Genomic DNA, 16,944 nt, shown 5'->3' on the forward strand with positions numbered 1-16,944 from the left:
ATACAAAATAGAAAACCTGAAAACTTATGCTTGGTCAGCAGAATATAAAATCTGCCACTCCATCCAGCATTGCAAATTGCAATCAAAATATTTGCATTGTCTATGACGGAACAATTCGATAACATTGGCCACCATTGTAACTATCTTGTGCAAGAAAAAAAAAGTAAAAGACAATTAGACTCAGAACCTACAGACTGGCACGCACACATTTGGTACATATCTTCACATCTAAACATATGCTATTATTAGTCAGTCAATCGTTGGTTAGTATTTTGCATAATCATCTATTCACCTGTCTGCAGTCTTGGTACTGGAGCTCCAGCCTACCTGCTCTGTGTTTCGATCGGCAAATCCATAGAACTCATGGGAAACTACCACTCAAAAGGAGGCATCACTACAGCACTACCACAACAGCAAGAATCAGCATCGCTGCAGATCCAGTCAAAAAAAAAACATCGCTGCAGGTGAAATCGAGCAAGTCCCATCTACTCACCTTCAGCTCTCTTCAGGGCGTTCGATGGGTGCACCTCCTTTTGAGTGGTAGTCGGATCCTGCGCCTGCGCGCGTGCTGGCGACGGCGGCCGAACCCGCGCGCGTGCCGGCAGCCGCGGCCGAGCCCGCCTGCGGGCCACGGCATCGGCGGACGAACCTGCTCGCGGCCGTGCCCCTCCCTCGCCAGCGCCTCATTCCGCCCCTCCTTCACGGTTCCCCGGCGCTCGTGTCGCCGTCCCCCTCCTTCCGCGACGCGTCGGACCCGGAGGCGGACCCGGAGGCGGCCGCGGCCACGGCCGGACACGGCCACGGGCGAGGCCCGAGGCTTCAGGCCGGCGCAGGAGGCGGCCGCGTCGGACCCGGAGGCCGCCGCGGCCACGGGCAGAGGAGGCGCAGGCGTAGGCGGCCACGGGTGGAGGCCACGGCCGGACTCGGCGCAGGGTGCGGTTCGCGACGGCCGGAGGCGGCGTAGGGGCCGGCTGTGGGCGAGGCGGAGCCGCGGAGGTGGGCGCTGGAATTGGAAGCCGGCGCGCGGGATCCCGCCGGGAGGAAGAAGAAGCGCCACTACTTTTGGTAGGAAATCGAACGCGGGGCGCGGGGGGCAGAGGGGCGGGCGACGCGCGGGCTCAACGCGATTCCGCTTCAACGCGTTGAAGCCAACGATCCAGGGCCGTTGGATTGGAGGCAGGAGTGTTTGGAAGCGTTGATCTTTACAGAGTTGTGTTTTCTGGGTACAATTTAGTTGGTGAACTGGGTTGTGTGCATGTCAGCGAGGGCCGCGAGGACGGGTGGTCCTAGCCTAATTCAATCCGTCCCTTATAGGATGGAAAAAAGAGGAGGTGAAAAAATCAAGCAGTTCGATTGGAGTTGATCTAACCCCAGCTATCGCGGCCACCCGTACAGACCCTTGGATCAAGCTATCCGCAGCCGTCCGATCTAGGTCAGCTTCCGGATCCCTCCCTTTTATCCGCTCCCCGCCTCATCCCAACAAGTTTACTCGCCCCAGCGTTTCAGCCGCCGCCGCCGCCGCGCCCCGAGCAGAGACTGAGAGAGGGAGGGGGAGAGAGAGGTCGACGCCATGGTGCAGCGGCTCACGTACCGGAAGCGGCACAGCTACGCCACCAAGTCCAACCAGACCAGGGTCGTCAAGACCCCAGGTGAGAGATCCCCCTCCGCCCGGCCCCGATTTCCCTTGCTGCGATTCGAGTTCCTCCGCCGTTCGCGTACCTGACTGCCACGCGACTGCCGCAGGAGGGAGGCTCGTGTACCAGTACACCAAAAAGAGGGCGAGCGGGCCCAAGTGCCCGGTCACCGGCAAGAAGATCCAGGGGGTAATAAGCCGCCCCTCTCCCTTCCAATTGGAAACCGTAGAGCTAGTGTGGCTTTGAATTAGCCTACCAGCTTTCTGGGATTGGATTAGTCTTTGGTGATAATGTGAATCAGGTGCCCAATTTTTTAGTTACCGGCCTATTTGACATGGTATGAAAACCTATGCACCAGGTCTGTCTTACTGAATGATAGATTGCACCTGGTGTTTCATGAATGCGTCAGTGGTGACCGAGGCTTCAATTTGTGTTGATTTACAATAGTAGTAGACATGGTTACCAATGCAAATCAAGTTGGTTATACAAACAACGGAGTGGTGCTAACTATGGTCTTTAAATCTTCTGTTGAGAAGGTGTCTTTGTAATCAACAAACACATAATCCACAGTATCGGATATAGGAAGTAGCCCCTCATGGTTTTGTTGCCAGCCTTCTTGGACTTTATGTCCTGATGTTAGTTGGTCACATCCATGTGTTTAAATCCTTCAATTTTATTGTTTGTTCGTTTGTTCCGGTCATACATACTTGCAAAGTGATCAGATAATGCATTGATATGACAGATTGACTTAATTGTTTGCTGCTTCCTCATGTCTGTATCAGTCACTGGTGCAGCAGTAATAGGATGCTGGCTGTTTTACATGTCGTGGGAATATTCTTGTAGCAGTAGAGCTTGTAGTTGCAGTTTCATAGAATGTCTCTTGCTACTGTAATAATAATGCCCAGCAAGGAATACATTGCTTGATGGTACAAATTTGGTTCATGCTGTGTATTGTTATCGAACTTGTTCGTGTATATAAGTTGTAACCAATGTTTGGTTTGATATCTTGTAGATACCTCACCTAAGGCCTGCTGAGTACAAGAGATCCAGATTATCCAGGAACAGGAGGACCGTGAACCGTCCTTATGGTGGTGTTCTGTCTGGTCAGGCTGTTAGGGAAAGGTTAGTATGCTATCATGGTTTTATCTGTTGATGCTGACTAGCATAGTAGCGTTGCATATCTTCTGTCCGTTCCCCATCTCCTAACATTCCCATATTACAGGATCATCCGCGCTTTCCTGGTTGAGGAGCAAAAGATCGTGAAGAAGGTTCTAAAGATCCAAAAGACCAAGGAGAAGACAACTTCAAAATGAGGCAGCCAAAGCTCTCTACACCCTTGAGGACTTTTTGGAGGACGATGGTGATGGATGTTTAGTAAAAAAATCTCTATCTGTATGCTAGGCTGGTGGTTTCTGAATTTGAATCTAGCTAGAGATTGCGATCAATTTTCCATGTTGTCGAGTTGGAAGTCTAGACGTCTTCCATGTTCCTTGTGGTTGGCTACTCTAAATTATATATCCACAGATTTTCTCTGTCTGGGCATTATTTGTGTCATGTTGCTCTTGAAAGGGAATGTTCATGCCAGTTGGTGTGGTTTTCTTTTTTTGAGGGAGTTGCTGTGGTTTTCTGGTTGGTCTATCCGTGAAACTTCTTGTGAGCATCGTGATGTTTGGATTTAGGCCACGCCAAATGAAGAGGTTGAAAGGCACAGGGATATATGACTTTTTTATTCTATCTCGATGCCTGTGGCGATTTGTTGATATTTTGCCTGTCATTTTGCTGCTGTCAGTGGGCTGAACCCTTTCGTTAGGACTGATCGAGTCAGCATGTTTATTCAGATGCACAGACAATTTGTATTGGATTTATAACTTCCGAGTGCATAATCCCTTCCAAACACCGTGTTGCATAGCAAAGCCTAGTTACGGTTACTGTGATGTAAAAGTCCGATCACATGTGGATGCAGTATAGCACTGCAACTGCAAGTTCACAGTCTACACATTTTCTTTCTTTTCCTTTGTCTTTGAGAATAGTTAGGAGAGCTAGTGCATATCTTTCCAGCAAGAAGATAACGTCTACTGAGCAGAGTTCATAAAACTGCACCTAACTGCAGTGTAAAAAGGGTTCGTACGGACGCATTTCATTCTGTTTCCTCGTGCAAAATGAAACGAATCTGTAGTTGCAAGTTTGCAACTAGCAAACTGCAATGAGCCCCATGGACCATGGTTGGACTCCGCCATCAGAGTTGGAGTGCGCTGGGTTGCCTCTGCAGCAGGGTTGGAGGTCGCCAGGATCGCAGCTCTCGCGTCGCGTTTGGAGCCGGGGAGCTCGTGCGTGGCGAAAGAAACATATGACGACGCCGTCGCCCTGGAGGAAGAGGAACTCACGTCGCCAAACCGAACAGGGTCACGTCCATGGACGGGCAAGGGGCAACCCACCCAGGATGGCACTGGCATTTGGCATCCAGCCGCGGCGCCGCCGATGGCGTCTTGAACTCCTGGCGAGGCCTCACCGGGCAGCCGCAATGGCGAGGTCGTCGCTCGGTCGGAACGTCGTCTTGGTCAGGGCGCAGGCCATCGAGGCGCGCCGCGCGGCGGCGTCTGGGCGGGGTGGCAACACGTCTGCGTGGCTGCTCGGCGGGGACCAAAGCCACCGTGACGGCGTCCTTCGCGGACCTTGCTGCGGCGGCGCATCCCTTGGTCGCTGCAAGCCGGGGGCTGGGCGGGAAGGCGGCGACGGCCCTTCCCCTGCGAGGCGCCGCCCGCGCGGAGCAGAGAGGACGCGGCGGCGCAGGGGGTGGACGGTATTTCATTTACCGTCCCCCCCTTGGGTCCCTGGTGTCCGTACGATAGGCCACGGACGGTCCGGATTCGGTATGATAGGCATAGGCATCTGACGAGGCTGTCTCCTGGCTCGGGAGCCGGGGGATGGCGCAGCGCTGAAGCTCCGTGGTGATCGCGCTGCTCGAGGCCGACGCTGCTTTCGCCTCCAAGCTAGCCGTGGTGGCGCGCGGTGATGCCGTCGGACGCCGAGCAGCTGCAGGAACCCGGCCGACTGCTCGGGCCGGCGGGGCAGTATCCGCGAACGCGACGTCGACGGCTGGCCTGGCCGGAGCGCGCGGCGAGCCGGCGAGGCCTTGTCCCTCAGGGTACCTGGTGCGTGGCCGCGGCCACCGGCGCCACGACGGCGTCCGTGCCTGCACAGACGCAGGTGTTCTCTCATCTGCCGTCCACCCCCTTGATCCTTCACAGCCGTCGGATCCAACACGAACGGTCCAGGTTTTAAATGAAAGCACTCTGACTTGGTCGTTTTCCTGCCTCGACGGCATGGATCGCGCGACGGCGCTGCTGGAGGGCGCCCGCGGTCCCGCCGCCGGCTTCTGGGGCTTCGGTGGCGGGCGGCGATTCCAACAAGGCCCTCGCTCGGTCGGTGCTGATGACCACCCCGCCGGAATTTGGAGCGACCGTCTCGCCGTCTCCCGTCGATGTCGCGGAGGAAGTCGAGCGGCGCCGGTGCTCGGGGCCGAACGCGCGCAGCTGATGGCGTTGTGGCCCAGGAGCTCGACCTGCCGGGGCGCGGGTCAAGGAATGGGGGCGTCTGAGGCTGCACGATGAAGTATGGCATGACGCTCAGAGAAGGCAGCAGGCAGCAGCTACGGGCACGCCGATCTTCGAACGTGGCGCTGATCTGGGCATGATGCATCAGTGTAACTAGCGGTGGTAGTCAAGGAAGGACCCCTGATGTGGATTGGTTCCTCTTGATGACGAGCAGACGAGCTTGCAGCTCTGAAGAAGCACACCATGTGACGACAGGCAACTTTGAATGGCAGTGACATTCGAACCAACTGCCGGAGAACAAGCCTCGGCTCTCCTGATGCCCAATGGTTCATTCTCTGTATAGATGGCCAACTAGGCTGCCCGGGCACGGCACGGCCCGAGCACGGCCGGCACTGGCACGGCGAGGCACGGCACGCCGGGGGCACAGCGGCGCCGCTGTGCTGGTATCCCGGCCCGTGCACGGCCCGACGAGGGCGCCGGCGTGCCGTGCCGTGCCGTGCCCCTGGGCACGCCAGCACGACCGGGCGCGGGGGCGGCCACGGCGCAGGCGACGGGTGGGGGCGACGGCGGCCCTTGGCAGGCGCTGTAGAGCGGGAGGAGGTGGGAGGAGTTGAGGCGGGCAAGGACGAGCTCGCACGCCGGCGGCGCCCCGGCCCTCGTGGCGGCCGCCGCGGCCAAGGCGAGGAGGGCGAGCAGAGCTGCGCCGCGAGGCTGCGGAGGCGGCGTCCGGGACTCCCGGGGCGCGGCGGTGGACCAGCGGCGGCCGGGGCGGCGGCACGAGGAGGGAGTGGGTAGAGGAACTGAGCAACGAGTGAGTTAGGGTAAGTCAGATGGGCTTTATTAGGATGTTGAACGGGCTTTTATCGTGCCGGCCCCCGGGCCGTGCCGCGGGCCGCTTCGCCGGCTCAGGCACGGCCCGGCGCCTAGCACAGGCACGGCACGATTGGCCACGGGCCGGGCCATTCTCGGGGCCGTGCCCATGCTGGCCTAGCGGGCCTGGCCCATCTGGCCAACTATAATTTTCTATTGCCACTCATGGCAGAGGCCACTCCAGTAAAAAAGACAAAAGACAAAAATTATTGTCAAGAATCGGAATCGAACTCATACCCTTTCTGGGCCGGTACGACTTAAGCTTTGTTTAGTTGCGCGTGTAAAATTTTTGAAATAGAATCATTGCATATTTGAAGTGTTAAATATAGATTAATCACAAAACTAATTACAATTTTCGTCTGTAAATATAGAGTATTCATTAGCACATATGTACTGTAGTAGTTACTGTAACAGTTTAGTGTCTAATCGTAGTCTAATTAGACTCATTAGATTCATCTCACAATTTATAAGTAAAGTATGCAATTCGTTTTTTATTTTATTTAAATTTAATACTATATGCACATAAGATTTCTTTTCGATAGTATAGTTTTGGAATTTTAAATTTTGCAACTAAACAAGTCCGGACAAACTCGGCCATCTTGACCCATGTCCGTATCTTTAACCAAGGTTATAAATTGTTTAGTAGTTACGCATTATGCAAAACACAAAACCGCTCCAAAAGGCGCAACCCAAAGTCCCAAACGCTAAACCCACCACCGGCAAAACCAAAATGGCGGCTCTCCTAAACCCTACGTCCCGGCGACTTGCCACCGCTGCCTGCCGCCGGATCTCGACGCCGGCGGCAGCGGATCCCCTTGTGTCTCACCGGAAGTTCCAAGGTTTGCCCCCTTGCCCATCCCTTGTTCATGTACCTGGAAGCCAATGCGCGGGACTTTCGATTCGGGTGCTTTACAAATCCCCTCTTTTCATTAATTTTTTTGCGATTAGAAACCAAGAGTTGGTGGTGGCCGCTAAATCCTTGTCTTTTAATGTTTTATTGTGCGGGGAGGTTCTAAATATTAGATTTTGTGGGGTCCCATCAATTTCATCGTGCCTGGGACTCTCGCTTCAGAAATGATTTACTAATTTAGAACCCGAGATTGGCCCCCCTGAATTTGAAGGAAAACGCTGACTATGCCCCTGCTGAAACCTTTGACAGAGAGATGCAGTTCCAGTCTGGTGGATGTGAGTGGCAGGTTCAGTGAGATGCTTGATGCTACGCAAAGGTACTACGTGGTTGGAGGCAAGGGCGGTGTTGGGAAGACCAGCATGGCAGCGGCACTTGCTGTGAAGTTTGCCAACCAAGGAGAACCAACACTCATCGTCTCCACGAACCCAACACGATCACTGGGTGATTCATTTGAACAAGTATATGAAGGCCTACCTTGTGCACATGCTACTTGAATTGAGTTTTTATTATCTTTGTTACATGTATTGCTTATGCTGTTTATAGGACATGAGCGACAGCAAAGCTGTACGTATTGATGGATTTGACTCCCTTTTTGCAACCGAGGTAGGGAAAATTATGCAAAAATGTCTACTTTATTCTTTATTCTCTGAGCTACTGTGATTAAGCAGGTGCTGTCCAGTTGGAAAATAAACACCTTGGATTGTGTTGATGGTAACCCATTTCGTATTTTTAGCTCACTGGCCATTTGCTGGACTTTTAGTCATAATTTTAGCAACAAATCCAATGAATATAACTGCTGTCTTTTTTTGGAAATGTAGTGTGTGCAAGTTGTGTATTCAAGAATAGGTTGGATCTTTCAAGTACATTTTTTATAGATATTAACATTTCCACGATGTTGACAAATTACTTCTGAATGACCCTAGAAATCATATGGAACAACCATGTGTTTCGTGACTCGTTGCTGTAAAACAAATGCTTAGTTTTGTTTCTTTGCTCAAAGTTGATCCAGAACATTTCACTATCGGCCAGACTGCTCCCAAGGGGTGATGATGCATTTGCATTTTCTGGGTCACAGATCTCTTTCTTGTGATGGTAGTTTTCGCTTTAACTATCTGTTATATTGTTTGGAACATGTTCTTTTACAGATTAGCCGTGTGAAGTTAGAGGGGGGACCAGGTGTTGGATCTTTTATCAACAGTTTGATGGGAAGTATGGGGCTTGGAACACTTGCTGATCTGGTATAAACCACCTAGAAAATTCGCACTTTCCTTCTCCAGTTGTTTTTGTTTAATGGCCCTCCAATATATTGTTAAATCACAACACTAGATGAATGTAGTAACTGTAAAGTTTCAAGTTATAGTTCTTTTCTGGCTAAGTGTATATTAATTGAGCACTGATCTTCTCTTTATTGGAGTTGTGCCCTGAGGTAAGGAGATGCTCAAGTTTTTTTAGGGGAGTTTCATATGCTTGTTTTTGTTCTTTAGCTTGTATCATTGTATCAGGTCTTCAGCATTGTAGTTTAGTGGTCAATTGCCACAAACAAAACCTTTGTTTGCTCAAGAAGAGAAGATTATTTCTTTTAGTTTCTTGCTAGATCACATTACTTATGCATACATCTGTCTTTCCTTTCATGGTTGCAAAGTCTATGCTCAATGAGACGCTGAGTAGATTCCCCCCGGGACTTGAAGAAGCATATGCACTATCAGAGGTATCAATCAAAATTTACATGATTTATTATTTTCTCACGCATTTTCCAAAATACCCATCACTTGATGCGTATCCTCTGCAGCTGATAAAATCAATCGAATTGCAAGGGACTGATAAATTTAGGCGTATAGTGCTGGATGCTCCGTCCACTGTTCGTCCCCGCTCACCTCAATATTTGCAATCAAACTATACTATTCATCTTTTTTTTTCTCCATCCACCGACAATTATTTGACTAAACATTTATTTCACAGGGACATACACTTAAGCTTTTGTCAGCTAATAATTGGATTGAAAAATTCCTCGGTATAGCCATTAAGGTGAGCTTTAATGCAACTAGTAATCTTATCTCTTATAACTCAATGCTATCTTCATAAAACTCATTTGCATGAGTATATGTTTGAACTTGTTACTTTTTTTTTCATTTTTCTTGTCATTATTAGGTAATTTGGACTAGGGATATTTGTTTTATTTTTGAGATTTAATTATATATGTCTGATTGTATGTAAATTGTAACACCAATCTATTTTTCTGGGTTTCCCTATTTTGAGTCATTTGGTGTTGGAGTACAGAGTAAATGTGTTGGTTCTGTTTCACCAATACCTATGTAGACATGCTGATGTGAAATAGATGGCAATAAATTCTATGCAGCAAAGTCAAATGTCACAATATAATGGACTGCCTCAGTGTGGCATAACTGTAGGCTGTACTATACTTCTGTTGCAAATGCATGTTGGTGGTATCGAATTGTTTAAGCAGAGAAGTGGTGCAGATACTAAGCGTTAAAGGGCGCAAGTACTACAAGATGCAGAATTGGAAATTTTTCTGGCAACATGCATTCTTCTCTTTTTTTGCCCAAAGTTTTCCTGAGACCTTGAAAACAGTCTTTTGGTTATGCAAATGTGTAATGCATTTTACTGCACATTGTAATTTCAGGGTGTAAATGCCGCTTCATCCATGCCAATCTTCAAATCGTCTCTTGAGAAATGGCAAGAAATTGTAAGTGTGCAATAGTTCCCAGTTTATTTATATTAATGTGGGCTTAAAGCAAATTACAAGCTTATCATCTTCCTTGTTTCAAGTCTTCGGGGCTAGAGAAACTAAGGCAGCAGATTGCCAGAGTGCATGAGCTTTTGGTTGATCCACGATCAACGGAATTCATCATTGTCACAATTCCAACGGTAAAAGCTACCACCCATTTTTTACACTGCTACCACCATTTTTGCTATTTTGGCTGGAGTCATGTTTACTCCTGTATGTGTGGACTCCCATGAGAAATATAAATTATGTTGTTGGGTACATTCACAGTCTGATTCGAAGTCAAGAAAAACAATTCTGTCTTGACATGAGGTTATGAAATAAATATGGGGCTAGCTGCAGATGAGGAGTCAGCTTAATCTTACTTGTGGGTGCTTGTTTTCTCAGATGATGGCAGTTAGCGAGTCATCAAGATTCCACTCATCTTTAAAGAAGTATGGTGCACACACAAGAAGGCTTGTCGTAAATCAAGTGCTACCACCGTCTGCATCCGACTGCAGATTCTGTGCTGCAAAACGGAGGGTAAGCAAACTTCTTCCATTCTCGCAAAACCGCAGCAGATTTCCCATGTCTTCTAGCACTTGATATGGACAGGATGAATCCATGCACTTAAAGTTTACTGCTTTTGAATGGATATATAGTGCGGCATATAGGCTTGCTCTCGAATGGCGCATCGCTTGTACTACAGCTTTTGAATCAGGGTGCAAGTGTCTGTGTGGAAACTTGACAATTAATTTCAGGAACAAGCACGCGCCTTCAGTGCGATAAGGGAGGACCGCGAACTCAGGGGCTTGAAGCTGATCCAGGCTCCGCTCCTTGATGTGGAGTTGAAAGGCGTCCCTGCACTTCGATTCCTGAGCGATTCAGTGTGGAAATAGCTGACACCTTAGAAACCTTTTTCATCGGCATTTCTTCTTCTGAATTTCATCTTACTGGTACCTACTACTATGGCCCACTTGTGACGCACAAAAGTATGGTTAAGCCTGGACACCAGAAGATATGCACACCAGAATCACATTGTTCAGGTTGTAGAGCTGTAGACGCTTGCGTACCAGCAGAGAACCCAGGCTTGCTTAACACACGTTTGTTACCAGTGTTTGTTCCCAGAAACCTGAAGGGGATAAGATTGAACGACCCAGCAGCGGGCCTTTTGTCTGCCAGTTACGCTCTCACAAAAATCATGTGCATTGTGCTCCATTTTTTCCTTTTTTTTTTTTTGAAAGATGGTAGTGGGACGCAAGTCCATTTTTTTTCTGACGCAACGCTTGCCAGTCGTGTACTGTCAGTTGGACCAACTGCGACTCCGGAACAATCCACACATCGCTGCGTCCTGTCTTAGAGGCTCTGCCCCCAATCCTCATCTGTCATCTCTCCCCCAAGACTGATCGACGCGAACTTGCATGGCAATGCTCGATCTCTTCCTAGTTCCTAAGGCAATCACCAGTTTTCCTGGAAACCGTGAGCGGAAGAACTCCGCACGTGGCCATTGTCAAAGTTGAAGCAAAAGTTCCCTTGGTGTGTCGCTCGGACCAGCGGCGGATGCACAGGGGGGCTGGGGGGCTCCAACCCCCCCTAAACCAAATAATTACACTCAAAATACTGTAGCAAAACATTAATTCACCATTAAAAATCCATCTCAATCTCTAACTCCATTGATTCAGCCCCTCTTATCCCCAATCCTACCTCCGCCACTGGCTCGGACCTGTCATCTCTGCATCTCCGTTCCTAGGCAGAGAATGCCAAGAGCACGCTCTGCACCGCAAGAGCTGGCCTAGCTTCGACTTTCGCGTCGACCTCCTGTTTATCGCTGCCCACTGCTTGGCATGCAGTAGCTTCAGGTGATCGAGCACCGCTCGAGCACGCGGTGGCTGGCAGGCAGTTGGGGTTGGAGAACGGCGGCGGGGCTGCCGGCGGCCAAACGTAAAGCGAAGTGTCCTTTCGAAGCGTAAGGAGATACGCCATGGCGGTTGGTAGATCGATCTGTCCTCCAGAATACGTCGTCGTGCCGGTGGGCCACGACGAGCCGCTCCTCGGGCGCTACGCGGCCGGGGACGACGACGACGGCGACGCCAGCTTCGTGCAGACTTGCCTCTGGTTCTCGATTCGTACAAACCCCTTTTGATTTTTTGACGTGACGGCGCGCGCCGCTGCTGGTCAGGGGTTGGGCTGCTGTCGGTGCCCTACGCGCTCTCGGAGGGCGGCTGGCTGAGCCTGGCGCAGCTGGCCGCCGTGGCCGCCATCTGCTGGTACACCGGCCTGCTCCTCCAGCGCTGCATGGCCGCCGACCCCGCCGTCCGGACGTACCCGGACATCGGTGAGCGCGCCTTCGGCCGCGGCGGCCGTCTCCTCGTCTCGGCCTTCATGCACGCCGAGCTCTACCTCGTCGCCGTCGGCTTCCTCATCCTCGACGGGCCGGGACAACCTCGCCAATCTCTTCCCGGGCGCCAGCGTCGGCCTGGGGCCCGCGACGCTCGCCGGGAGGCGCCTGTTCGTCGTGCTCGTCGCGCTCGCGGTCGTGCCCACCACGTGGCTGCGCAGCCTCGGCGTGCTGGCCTGTGGCCTCCGCGACGGGCGTGTTCGCGTCGGCCCTCGTCGTGCTCAGCGTGCTCTGGGCCGCCGCCGTCGACGGCGTCGGGTTCTCCGCGCCGGGGACGGCCGCGCTGCGGCCCGCGGGGCTCCCTCCCCACGGCGCTCGGGCTGTACACCTTCTGCTACTGCGGGCACGCCGTGTTCCCGACGCTCTACACCTCCATGAAGGAGAAGTCTCGGTTCCCGAAGGTATGATGAAAACAATGGCGTTGCAACAGCAATGAAGAACTCACCGGTCAATAATCCATATCTGGAATCTTGACAAGCAGATGCTGGCGATATGCTTCGTGCTGTGCACGCTCAAGTACGGGTCGATGGCCGTGCTCGGGTACCTCATGTACGGCGACGGCGTGCAGTCCCAGGTCACGCTGAACCTCCCCGAGGCGCGGCTGAGCTCCAGGATCGCCATCTTCACCACGCTGATCAACCCGCTGTCCAAGTACGCGCTGTGGTGGTCACGCCGATCGCGACGGCCGTCGAGGGCAGGATCGGCTCGTCGGGTCCGGCCGTGCCGGTGGCGGTGAGGACGCTGCTGGTGCTCAGCACGGCGGCCGTGGCGCTCGCGGTGCCCTTCTTCGCGTACCTGATGGCGCTGGTGGGGTCACTGCTCAGCCTCGGCGCGTGCATGCTTCTACCGTGCGCCTGCTACGTCAGGGTGTTCGGGCCGCCGCGCCGCGCCGCGGAGGCGGCGGCGATCGTGGCGATCCTGGCGCTGGGCTCGCTGGTTGTGGTCGCCGGGACGTACTAGCTCGTCGGTGGTGCACATTGTCCACGAGCTGTTCTGACAAAATTGGTGCTGCGCGCGGCATGCAGACAAAACCGGATTTCAGGGTTTCTTTACACCGCATTTCTTCTTAATGAAAAAAAAGCAGTGGGAATGCTCTTAATTCCACCGGTGTAATTTTATTATAATGAATATTTTTTTGCATATTTTTTATTTTACAAAAGTGGTTGTCAATTTTCAAAATCAATAAATAGTCTTATGTCTTTCAATCCTAACTAGTGTATCATTTTTAGAAATCATCCATGCACAGTGCCTTCTTTATTTTGCGTTGCTCCACGTAGGAAGCCACAAATTGTATTAAAATCATAGAAAAAATTTATACATGCCAAACAAATTGTTCAACCGAACAAATATTTAAACACCTGTGACAAATTATACAAACTCAAGGCAACAATTTGACACCTGTGACAAATTATACAAACTCAAGGCAAAAATTTGTATCCCTGCTGAAATATAAATTTTAAAGGTAAACAAAATATTAGTTTACCCGTACACTTCCGTGAAACACGGTTACCCGCACACTTCGGCCCCATGGAGCGGCGTGCGCGGGCATTTTCAATTCGTAGACAAGGCGCACGCACCGTGTGCCGGACACAGGAAAAAAAAAGGCCTCGGCGGCTCGGCGCTCAGTCAGGGTGGGGCGATCGCGACGAAACGGGATGATTCGTGGGACGGCCAATCGGGCAATTCTATTCATCGCATATGCTATCAGGGGCCGAGCTGTCGCACAAGGGGACTGGAGGGAGAGCCACGGATCACGCCCATGTACCTTCAGCTATTTTTTCATTGGCCGATTTCTTTTTTCTTCTTTGGTTTCCTGCGCTAGCAGCCAACTTTGTCCAAAGTTGCTGTCAAATTTATTCTGCTATACTTCAATGATATTATTCTAAAATATGTTTATTCATTCCAGAACAATTTATTTCTCCAAAACATTTTATCTTGTTCTCGGAACATTTTATTTTGTTCTCAGAACAAGTTCTATTGTTGATAGAATACATTCGGATTAATTTTTTATGTGGAACTTTTTTTCCATTTGATTCAAAATAATTTATGTTTTTAAGGATATTGAAATTGTTCTAGTTTCATCATCAAATTGTTCCAAATAACTAAAAAATGACTTAAAAATGGGAACATTTGGGAACAATCTTGAAATTTGTCCAGAATAATTTTGAAATGTTCCCAGAACAAATCTGAATGTTTTCGGCATAAACTGAAAGTTTCGGAACATTCTGATAATAGGACAATCTACTAAACTAGTCAGAATGTTTCAGAACACTTTTGAAAATGTTTTAATATTTTAAAACATTTTTTGAAATGTTTTAAAAACAAATCTGAATGTTCCCAGAACCAATCTTAATGTTTCGTAATAAACTGAAAGTTTCGGAACATTATGAAAATAGGACAATCTACTAAGCAAGTCAGAATGTTTCGGAACACTTTTGAAAACGTCTAAATACTTCGAAACACTTTTGAAATGTCCCAGAAACAAATCTGAACATTTTTTGAACAATCTTGAAAATTTTCCAGAATATTTTCTAGTACAATCTTGAATTGTCCCCAGAACAAATTTGAATGTTTCGGAGTAAACTGAAAGTTTCGGAACATTTTAAAAACGTCATAATGTTCCGCAACATTTTTGAAATGTTCCCAGAACAAATCTGAATGTTTCGAAATAAACTATAAGTATCAGAACATTCCAAAAATAGAACAATCTACTAAACAAGTCAGAATGTTTTGGAACACTTTTGTAACGTCCCGAAAACAAATTTGAACATTTCAGAACAATCTTGAAAATTGCCCAGAACATTTTTGAAATGTTCCCAGAACGCTAAATGTTTCGGAATAAACTGAAAGTTCCAGAACATTCTGAAAACAGGACAATCTACTGAACTAGTTAGAATATTTCAGAACAAAGTGTTTTCTATTTGCTTTTTAGAATATCTTTTGCTGAACATTTTCATTTGTTTCGAAACAATAGCTTGAATTTGTAACATTTGTTCCTCTTAGAGTTATAGTAGTTTCCGCTTCACCAACAAATTATTCCAACTAAAGAAGTATTTAAATATACTGATGTTTATGAATGTTTCAAGCATTTTTTTCGACTGAATGTTTCAAACATTTTGAAATGGATTTACAACTTTTTTGAACAGTTTGAAACATTCTAAAATGTTTGAAACATTTATAAATGTTATGAGCCTATTTATATATGTTTAAAACAATCTGGAATGCTAAACAACTCTTTTGAATATTTTGGAACATTTAGAAATATTTTAAACATTTTGAAATAGGTTCAGAACTTTTTTAAGACTACAACATTTTTTTGGATAGTGATCGAAACATTCTGAAATTGTTATATAATTTTTTTTGAATATTTTGGAACATTTATAAATCTTTCAAATGATCTGAAATGGATCCGGGCTATATTTTATGTAAAATATAATATTAATATTTTTCAAATGAATTTAAATTTCCGTTCGTCCCTATGTTCAGATTGTTGATCATGCCTCATGCGCTCGTTGGCCTATTGAAGATGAATATACGATCAGACCATTTTACTAGTGAGAGACTTGGTGAATCAATAATGGGCCTCGAGTTTTGGCCCGTGAGGTCCGCCTGCAGGCTGCCCGATGCTTCTGCGATGCATCAACGCAAATTCGCTCGCGCTACATATAGACGTCCCGGGCCATGCTAGTCCGCGCGCGCCCCCCAGGAGGCTTCCTGGCGCGCGATCTCCGACAGCAGCGATCTTTCCTTTTTTGGAAAGTTTTTTTCTGCATTTTTCTATTTTTGGAAATTTATAATTTGTAAATATAAATTTTTAGTATAATTTTTGCGCGCCTTCAGTGGAGAATAATCATCATAATTTTTTATGATATACATAACTTTTACGTATAACTTTTTTCTAGCAACTTGAGGAATAATTTTTTAGTACAATTTGTACTTAACTTTTAGCATAACTTGTAGAATGTTATCTTTATCAGGGAGACTTCTCGTACAAATTCTTTTACACAAGTTCATCATACAACTTTTTACGCATGAAATTCATCATACAACTTTTGAGTACAAATAGTCAACAATTTTTATAAAAAAAAGTCGTCAAGAGAACTTCAACACATAATAGAACATAAAAAAAAGAGAACAACTGAAAAGGAAAAATTCTCATCATAACTTTTTATGGTGTACATAACTTTTACATACAACTCTTTCGTAATAACTTGAAATACAATTTTTAGCACAACTTTCATGATACATATATAACTTAATGTATACTTTTATAAATATAACTTACAGAGGACAATATTTTAGCATAAATTGTATAAAGATGTTATCTGGAAGATTTCTCGTATAACTTTTTACGCTCAAATTTATCATACAATTTCGGAACACAAGTCTCCGTATAATCTTTTAGTATGATTTTCATGCAAAAGTTGTCAATGGAATGTGAAGGAAAAAAATAGAAATGAAAAAAGAAAATAAATACCTGTGTCGCTCCCTCCCACCGAGTCTAAAGAGGAGGACAAAGATAAATGGTGAAGAGAAAAAAAAAGAGATAATGTACCTTGCTTGATCACGTGGACTCATGAAAGGAAAGAAATTAAAGTCACGAAATGCTATACACGCAACAGACGGGAGTCACGCAGGGCCGCGGTCGGAAAATCGAGCGCGAGGACGCTCCCTGGCGCTCGCGTGCTGGATTGGAATCGCGAGACGTCCCCCGGCCAATCCGGCCCGTGGATCTGGACGTCGCCGCACATGGCCGGGCCGCACCCGAACGGCAAGCACGGATTGGCGACGTCGTCCGCGCCCCTTGTTGGTCCTTGGCCCTCTCTCTCCTTATCGTCAAACAAAGGCTGAAGCTT

General features: G+C 48.2%; 2 protein-coding genes and 1 pseudogene across 2 annotated transcripts; all 3 read left to right on the forward strand.

Annotated features, from left to right (window-relative positions):
• Positions 1-1,442: 1,442 nt before the first annotated feature.
• LOC120682947 (60S ribosomal protein L34-like) lies at positions 1,443-3,218 on the forward strand. The gene is made up of 4 exons (XM_039964955.1): positions 1,443-1,649; positions 1,744-1,823; positions 2,647-2,756; positions 2,857-3,218. The coding sequence occupies exons 1-4, from the start codon at positions 1,571-1,573 to the stop codon at positions 2,945-2,947; spliced, it is 360 nt and encodes a 119-aa protein (XP_039820889.1). The 5' UTR covers positions 1,443-1,570; the 3' UTR covers positions 2,948-3,218.
• A 3,516-nt stretch (positions 3,219-6,734) lies between these two features.
• Positions 6,735-10,871, forward strand: LOC120683344 (ATPase GET3B-like). The gene is made up of 11 exons (XM_039965419.1): positions 6,735-6,897; positions 7,218-7,426; positions 7,512-7,571; positions 8,114-8,206; positions 8,611-8,676; positions 8,758-8,826; positions 8,928-8,993; positions 9,610-9,672; positions 9,756-9,854; positions 10,099-10,233; positions 10,452-10,871. The coding sequence occupies exons 1-11, from the start codon at positions 6,789-6,791 to the stop codon at positions 10,587-10,589; spliced, it is 1,107 nt and encodes a 368-aa protein (XP_039821353.1). The 5' UTR covers positions 6,735-6,788; the 3' UTR covers positions 10,590-10,871.
• An 800-nt stretch (positions 10,872-11,671) lies between these two features.
• On the forward strand, positions 11,672-13,125 carry LOC120681163 (annotated as a pseudogene).
• The last annotated feature ends 3,819 nt before the right edge of the window (positions 13,126-16,944 follow it).

Source organism: Panicum virgatum, chromosome 7N (assembly GCF_016808335.1).
Source record: "Panicum virgatum strain AP13 chromosome 7N, P.virgatum_v5, whole genome shotgun sequence".
NCBI lineage: Eukaryota > Viridiplantae > Streptophyta > Magnoliopsida > Poales > Poaceae > Panicum > Panicum virgatum.